The sequence below is a fragment of the Dipteris shenzhenensis genome, chromosome 18 (assembly GCF_047967505.1).
Source record: "Dipteris shenzhenensis isolate YYH24624 ecotype China chromosome 18, Dip_SZ_1.0, whole genome shotgun sequence".
Taxonomy (NCBI): domain Eukaryota; kingdom Viridiplantae; phylum Streptophyta; class Polypodiopsida; order Gleicheniales; family Dipteridaceae; genus Dipteris; species Dipteris shenzhenensis.
Window position 1 is genome coordinate 23,225,712 of NC_141613.1, and position 8,535 is coordinate 23,234,246.

The 8,535-nt window shown below is 40.8% G+C and overlaps 1 protein-coding gene across 1 annotated transcript; it reads left to right on the plus strand.

The window, feature by feature from the left end:
- Positions 1 to 2,398: 2,398 nt before the first annotated feature.
- Positions 2,399 to 5,767, plus strand: LOC147890968 (glycine-rich RNA-binding protein 4, mitochondrial-like). Its single transcript, XM_087389455.1, has 5 exons — positions 2,399 to 2,604; positions 2,955 to 3,088; positions 4,865 to 4,933; positions 5,053 to 5,159; positions 5,299 to 5,767. The coding sequence occupies exons 2-5, from the start codon at positions 2,956 to 2,958 to the stop codon at positions 5,476 to 5,478; spliced, it is 489 nt and encodes a 162-aa protein (XP_087245581.1). The 5' UTR covers positions 2,399 to 2,604; position 2,955; the 3' UTR covers positions 5,479 to 5,767.
- Positions 5,768 to 8,535: the final 2,768 nt, after the last annotated feature.

Here is an 8,535-nt window from a genome sequence, read left to right on the forward strand (position 1 = left end):
TGGTAGACATCAAATTGCTTGCATTCTTTGCAACATCTCAAAATAAGGTTTCCCATCAAAGACTTGCATGCATTACCTTTCGTATTTTAAATGCTTCAAAGATCTCCTTTGGTGACTAGCATGTATGACCTTTAATACCTTTGACTTGGTAGCTCCTTGGTGAACTTCTTGTAACACCAAGTGTCTATGAAGAAAATATCATGTGAACTAACAACCTATTAGGCATTAAGGGGTTGTTGGTCTCCACCTTAGATGCATTTTCTTGGGAAAAGTTGTAGTAGATAAGTACTATACTAGTTCATTATGTTCAAGATTAATTACCTCAATAATGAGGCATTTGGCAACTTGGCTAATACTCCTAACTCTGCCTATGCGAAGAATATATAGAATATATAATCTGATCCATTATGTGATTTTTTTTTTGTGGGTATCAATTTAAACTTGAACTCTATGGTAGAAGCATCCATCTTATGAGTCATCCTTGTTATTGATCAAGGACTTGATGATTCACATATAATACATAAGGATCCACAAGGAGATAGTGCCTAAAGTTTTGCACATTATATAGCTGCTCCATTCAAGGGGTACAAGCATCCTTGTAGTGTAGTACACAACTAATCTACCTTCCCTTTGGTAGCTCCAATAGCAAATGTTGAAGCATCAACGTGAAAATGGAAGATCAAATTCTAGATCGAGTATCTTACCTCAGAAGGGACTTGCTTCTATTGGACAAAGGAGTGCACTCAAGCATTTTGAGAGCTAAAAGGCAAGCAATGAGATCAATGATCCTAATTCATAGAGGGACTGGTCAACTTGGGTAAAGTCTCTTATGAATTGCTATGGTTAATGATTCCTATGAAGGACCTTAGTTCATAAATTCTTAACTATGAGGATTACAATGAAGGCTCCACAATATTGCTAACAGCAACATGGAGGAAGTGCAAGTTTAGGAGGAGGGTCTAGGGTTAGAAAATTGAGATTGTAGAGAGGAAGAATTATGGATAAAATACGTGTGTTGTAGGCACAAGAGAATCATGTATTTTTTACTCAAGATGTTGGAGGTTTTTCTCTTGTTAGTAATACACAAGTCATTCTCCCCAAAGAGACTTGCTTCTATTGGATGAAGGAGCCAGCTCAAGCATTTTGAGAGCTAAAAAGCAAGTAGTGAGATCAATAGTCCTAATTTAGAAGGGACTCATCAACTCGGGTGAAGTCTCTTGTGAATTGCTATAGAGGTTAATGAATCCTATTAGGGACCTTAGTTCAATTGAATAACACCAATAAGATTGACAATGTAAAGTTCCCTATGAAGCTTAGGGATTCCATACATGCTCAAATGCTTAGCTATTAGAATTACAAACGAAGGATATATAATATTGCCAAAAGCAACACAAGGGAATTGCAAGTTTCAGAAAATTGAGACTACATGTTGTCAGCTTATGAGAACCGCATGTTTTTTGCTCGAGATGTATGAGTTTTTTCTCTTCTCTTAACAATAATCATCTTCCCAAATGTGAGAGCTCCCTATGAAGCTCATGGATTCCATAAGTACTAAACTCATTAACTATTAGAATTACAAATGAAGGCTCTGCAATATTGCCAAGAGCAACACAGAGGAAGTGCAGGTTTAGGAGGAGGGTCTAGGGTCTAGGGTTAAAAAACTGAGACTCTAGAGAGCAAGGAGCTGTTGTGGGCTTAGAGGAGGGTTAGAAAAATGAGACTCTAAAGAGCAAGGAATTGTTGTGGGCGCATGAGAACCGTGTGTTTTTTGCTCGTGATGTATGAGTTTTATTTGTTGACAATAATCATCTCCCCAAACATGAGATATATGAGTTTTTCTCTCGACTATAGTCATTCTCCCCAATCGTTAGACTTTACCTTTGGCCTGAGGAGATTTAGAGAGCAAGAAATATGGTGGGCTCATGAGATCTGTGTGTTTTTGGCTGGAGTTTTTATCTTGACAATAGTCATTCTCCCCAAACGTTAGACTCTTCTTTTGGCCTAAGAGGACCTCCCCATGCATGCTCGTGGGGTTGTCCCAGCCCCACTAGGAGCTGCCCCATGCTTGTTAAGCCGTTAAAACTTAGCGGTCAAACACTAGCTCAACGGCTCCTTTTGAAGCCTTGCTAGCCTAGTGGTCCAATGCACAAGCACTAGGATTGGTCCAAAGATTAGCATCTTTTGTTATGTTAGCTGCAGCAACCTGTGAAATCGTGGTGAGGCCCTCCTGAATCATAGGATGGGATTCGAGAAGGCTTCATGGGGGAGTGCCTTTTAGAATGCTGGCCTGGCATCATCTCAAAGCGCGAGTCGGAGCGGTGGGAAGAGAGTGGGGAGCCGATTGTAGAGAGAGAGAGAGAGAGAGAGAGAGAGAGAGAGAGAGCAAAGAGGAGTCTTTTACTTGCTTAGACTCTCTACCTTTGGCCAAAGGAGTGGGTAAACCCTCGACTTGGCTGTGAGCTAAAACCCTAAACCCCGGAGGGTGTTTTTCTCAAGAGGGCTGTTGGTTGTGTTGTTACTCTTTCATCTCCTGTTCATCTTCCTTGCGGCCTCTCGATCCTCTGCAATTCTTCTGCAGCTGCTGCTCTAATCTACGACTCTCAGGTTTGTCCCTCTTCTCTGTTTGAAGCTTGTGCTTGTTGGATCGTTGCCCGTTTGGTCATGCTTCCACATTTCCTGCTTACCTTCCCTTGCTCTCTCCTGCAATTGGAACCTTCTGGCCTTGCAATGCATCTCCCTTTCTTGTCTTTTGACATCATCGATGATACTACTAATTAATTAATTTCGTGTCTTTTGCCTCCGGCGTTTGTATGTCTGCAATTTTCGTTTCCTGGGCTCCGGCATGCTTCCTTTGTCACGTGCTCTGCGTTATCGCTCTTCTTTCGTCTATCGAATCTCATTTGAAACATCTTTTTTTTTACGGTCTCTTATTGCGCTTAACGGTTTTTTGCCAGAATGTCTCATGTCACGAGGTTAGGTGGCATATTACGCCAGACTGCTTCCAAGCTGGTCAATAGTCCAGCTCAGGGCTTGCCTTCCATCTACACGACCGTTCGTGGCATGGTCTCCTCAAAGCTCTTCATTGGAGGTGACAGCTATAATATCATATTCATTTTTTAAAAGAGTTTGAACTTGGTTCAGCTCTTGAAGTATTTACGTTTTCTGTCCCTTAAGCAAGCAGGGGGATTTGGGATCCAGGGAAATGTCATTTACAGTGCTATCAACAGATCTCGCTCATGTAGTCACCGTTAGATTTCCAAGATGCCTCATGAAAGTTGATTGCAAGAGAGTATTTTGTTTATGCACATGTTGTTAACCCATCATTTTTTGATATTGCTTGTATTATAGTTTTGTGACCTGCGTTTTTTACCAATTCTGTGTTAAGAAATATGAAGGCTTAGAAATTAAGATTTTGCGAGGTCGTTTTCCATGAAGGTGTCATGTAAACATTATGTGATATATATTCATTTTATTGACAGTATGCCATTACAGTACAGCAAAGGGTCATCTTAGGATACCATTGTGTTTTCCTGCCACATGTTCTTAAGAATACTTTCTTTAGATCCAAGTATTATATGCCTTACAAGTGCAAATGTCCAGACTCTGATGGGATGTTTGAAAAGGTAGGCCGATGTGTTTATAGTGCCTTGACGTGGGCTCACATTAGAAAGCTCTGAGACTATGTTGGTCTTCATTGAAGGCTTGGGGTGAACTTGAGAGATGGCCCTAGTATCAGGAATTAAGCTTTGGACAGTGTCGTAAGATGGGACAGCTTTGGATTAGCTATGAAGTTGTAAGATGGCACGCTTTTTTGACAATGATGAAGGTATATCTTTTTTCACGAGGAAATAAGATTGCTGGAGTATACTATCTTGCAATTCTTGATTGTGAGAAGTTGTGAAATAGGTGGGGCCTATGGTCAACTTCATCTATATTCCTTTTTCTTTTATGAGTAAAAATGATTGAGTACACAATTGACAGGTTTACACTGTTCATCGCCAGGAGGAGCTTGGTATTGTGTGTAGAGCACATCAATTGTGGCTGGAAGGGGATATAAAAGTAAGTTTGAATGCAGTCTCCTCACTCTGCTTCAAATGTCTGATCATGATTGTTCCTGTTTGCAAGGCTAGAACTCTTTATCCTGATTTGTTGTATAGAGATTCTGGAATCTTTCGAGACCCAAATGGCAGCTTATGCTTGGGTACTGATGAGAACATAAGCAGAGCATTGCTTGCTAAGTTGTTTTTATTTTATTTTCTCGTTCACTCATAATTTTGTCTAAAGTTGCTTACAGACTCCCTTTCTCCCTTTGTTCTTTTGCTTGTTTTATTAAAAAAAGTAATTTGTAAGATTGGATATTCCAGGTATATTCTAGACTTTTGAGACTGCAAACTCCAGTGTGCTTAGCTGGTCTGCACGACATGCTGTAATGATACTCTTTTTTAGTGTTTCAACAGAAATTAGCTCACTAAGTAGTGTTGTGAATCCTGTCCTGCTAGGTATATTACAAGAGCAATTGTGCTGATTTATGCTTTTTTGGTTGAGGCATGACAAGCTTGAGGAATGTATGTGACAACTTTTCTGTCCAGACAGTCTGCAGTTCAAGATTGTTTTCTTTGAAATTACAGAAGCTACTTGTAGTTCTGCATGCGATGGTGTGCTTGTTTTCTATCCTGAACCATTAATGCAGCACACGAGTATCACTCGAATGGTGCTTACCTCAAGCAAATTATGCTCTCTTATCTACTCAACTATGTTTTGCCCACTGTACATCACTTGATCTAAATTTTATTGCCCAGTTGTTGGAAGCAATCTTCTTCAATTTACTGCAATGTGTTAATGTTTTTGTCAATATGTATGCAAGGTTTGTCATTCAACACCCAAGAAGATTCTCTGAGACAAGCTTTTTCATCACATGGGGACATTGAAGAAGGTAGTGCATAGTGTGGTATCTCAAATGTATTGACATGTTTGCAGAATGTCTATATATGGCCTCGCTTTTAGCTTGCAAAATCTGAATTTTGGCTCACGAAGTTTTTTTTTGTGAAACAGTAAGAATTATCACAGATCGTGAAACTGGAAGATCCCGAGGGTTTGGATTTGTAAAATTTTTCAACGAATCTGAGGCCGAAGCTGCTCTCCAGGGAATGGATGGAAAGGTCTGTTTGTCTTTCTCCTTTCTTGTAAATATGGTACTTAACTTGTGGTAGACCTACTGAATGTTCAATATGACGGTGGTGCTGTGCTATCTTCTTTGTTGGTGCCTTGATGTAGCCCTCCCCTCTTTATGCACTACAGGTGTTGGATGGACGAGCTATCAGAGTTGATTATGCATCCAATGACCCACCTCCACCTCGTGGGGGTGGATTTGGAGGGCGTGGTGGGTTTGGAGGTGGTGGTGGTGGTGGTTATGGAGGTGGAGGATTTGGAAGTCGTGGATCAGGTGGATCTGATTTTGATAGTGGTGATAGGTTTTAAATAATGACATTAGGATGTGGAAGGTTGGCTTTTGATAACCGTTGGATTGAATGCAAGTGTTATATATTGTCATGTGTTGTCAAAGCTAATTTTGAACTGCTTGGACGGATGTTCTGGGTGTACCTCAATCAAAGTATAGCCTTTGGCTCTCAATTTTGTGGCCTAATGATTGAATATGTCTTCCCATGCATTTTTGCTGTCCTGCACACTTCGAGGCTCTATGTTCCATGGAAGTACCATTGCTGTCCAAATTGTAACGTGGAGTTATGTAAGGATGTGTTAATAGATGTCTGTTCTTGCCAAGCCTCAATGCGACAGTCCTTAGTATGGTATTATATATAGTGTTTCTTTTTGCTAGATGTCAGTCAACACAATTTTAATTCAGGGATTATGTAGAGGTGCATGTGAAAAGTCCCATGCTCTTTACATGTAATGCATATGTAACAGGTCTCATGACACTACGGGGCAGAATGTGGTTGATTTGGTCGCAGTCCACATGATAATCTGCTAGCATTGGGAAAAGCAGGGACGTTGACATCTTCAGCGGTGCTGATTTTCTGTTTGGCCAGGGATGGCTCCCCCCACCCCCCCCCCCCCAAAAAAAAAAAAGTCTCTTGTTGAAACCTTTTGTCTCTCAGGTTGTGGTCTCAAACTGAAAGAGGTGCTAAGTTGAATCTGTTTTGGGTCCCAAGTTGTGGTCTCAAACTCAAAGGGGTCCTAAGCTCTTTGAAGAAAAAAATATGGACTCAACATTCTGGTACTTTGAAACCTCAAAGCAAATTTTCAGGCCTGGCAGTAGTGAGTTCTTCAAACTCTATGCACCAAAGAAACTGTTACGCATGGATCATTGATTGTGTCAATCCACACACTACACTTGGGTTTCAAGCAGTGTTAAGCTAAGAGGTCTGAGTCCTTAAAAAAGGGGCCACAATTCTCAAAGGACAAAAGGGGCATTACAACATTAAGTTGAAATGTACTTCGAAAGTATTTCATAGTGGAGCTATTAAATTAGTATGCATCTCCTTGTCACTTGGTGAAGTAGTTGAACGAGTTGGTGCTTGTTGATGTTTATATAATTCCTTTTTGTATGTGTTCCTTTGTTAGTGTGTTTTATTAGAACTGCACATTTGGGAGACACTAGTCTTCACACGCAATTGTAAGCTTAGTTGAAGAAAATGTGGCTCGTTAGCTCCTTTTACTAAAGAAAATGCGCTCTGTTGTAGTGCTAACCTCTGTCAGGACTCGATCTGTCCTTTACTCTGGAGTTTTGACAAACCTCTGAAATCCTTTGGTATGAGGATATGCATGTTACCCATTGTTGGGGGCAGTGATACCATCACTAATTGATCCTCTCCATACACGAGAGAGTCCACTGTTTTCACGATAACATTCAAACTGTTTGCTCTGCTTCTCGAAAATGAATTTGGAAAAGTTTTGGATATACATAGACTTCTCTCTCTTCTTGATTTGGCATAAGGGAAATGGGTTTGAGAGGAACTCCACTACATTGAAACTACAGTTCCTATGAACTGTTTGCTTTGCATCTTGAAGATGAATTTGGCATAGTTTTTGGTATACATTTACTTTGCTCTCTTATTGATTGTGCATAAGGGAAATGGGTTTGCAATTCCAATGGACCTCAAGATGAGTATCTCTGGAAAGTTATGAAGTCACATGAAAAGGTTTTGATTGATGGTTGGGTAGAAGGTGTGCCGGTTAGGGCCCTTGATGTGCATGTAGGCATGATTTTTACTTTAAGATGCTAGCTTCTCTAAGGTTGAGTTGTACTTTCTCCTCTCAAGCATCTTGTAATTATGGAGTGGTAAAGGGTTGCATTATGTCCCTCAAAACTTTCCAATGGTCCTAAACACAATGCATGTGCGATAAAGTAATAATCCACTCATCATGATCATTTGCACTTGCAAAACCTAAGGCAGTGCAAAACCTAAGGCAGTGCTTACAAGTGCTTACACTTGCTTGTTTTGTAGCATGTGAATTGTAATGTCCTTCACGCAATTTGTAAGAATGAGTAACTTGACTTGTCTATGACATGCTAGAAGCCCGCTCTATTGGGTCTCGAAGTTGCAATCCTTTCTCCTCTTAAGTATATTGTAATTATGGAGCGGTAAAGGGTTGCATCATGTCCCTCAAAACTTTCCAATGGTCCCAAACACGATGCACGTGCGCAAAATAATCATCCATTTATCATCATTATTATTTGCACTTGGCAAAACCTAAGGCAGTGCTCACGAGTGCTTGCTCTCGCTTGTTTTGTAGCATGTGAATTGTAATGTCCTTCAAGCAATTTGGAAGAACGAGTAACTTGACTTGCCTATGACGAGCTAGAGGCCCGCTCTACTGAGTCTCGAAGTTGCAATCGTAGATTGCCTTTAATAAAATTCAAAGTTCAATTTATTAATCTCTAACTTTGAGCTATTTTAAAAAATTTGTGGAAAACATATACATGCATACAATCAGGTGCGTGCACACACATTCAAAAATTTTTAGTTCTTTTTCATTAAACCAAAATTTCAAACACACACACATTTGTTCAAATACAAGTGCCTTGTGTACATTAGATGAGTGTAACTAAAAGCTCCTTTGACAAAGCAAGGCCCATGAGTATTTGAATTAGGTGCCTTGTGTGTGTGTGTCTCCCTCTCTCTCCTCTCCCCTCTCTCTCTCTCTCTCTCTATATATATATATATATACATCAATGTCCTCTCTCTCTCTCTCTCTCTTTGTGCCCCCCCTCTCTCTCTCGCTCTCCCGTCCCCCCCCCTCTCTCTCTTTCCGCCCCCCCTCTCTCTCTCTCCCCCCTTCTTTCTCTCCCTCTCCCTCTCTCTCCCCCTCTCTCTCTCTCTTTCTCTCTCTCTCTCTCTCTCTATCTCTCTCTCTCCCCCCCTCTCTCTCTTTCTCTATTTCTATGTGTGTGTACCTCTCCCTCACTCTCTCTACCTCTCTCTCTCTCTCTCTCTCTCTCTCTCTACTTCTCCCTCTCTCTCTCTACCTATCTCTCTTTATCCTCCCCTCCCTCTCTCTCTCTCCCCCCCCCTC

What these genes read in the sequence shown, in the direction of transcription:
- LOC147890968 (XM_087389455.1), top strand. Translation starts at nt 2,956, where the DNA reads ATGTCTCATGTCACGAGGTTAGGTGGCATATTACGCCAGACTGCTTCC. An exon ending in CTCAAAGCTCTTCATTGGAG is followed by an intron (nt 3,089 to 4,864) that starts GTGACAGCTATA and finishes TATGTATGCAAG; the next exon opens with GTTTGTCATTCAACACCCAA. An exon ending in TCCAGGGAATGGATGGAAAG is followed by an intron (nt 5,160 to 5,298) that starts GTCTGTTTGTCT and finishes TATGCACTACAG; the next exon opens with GTGTTGGATGGACGAGCTAT.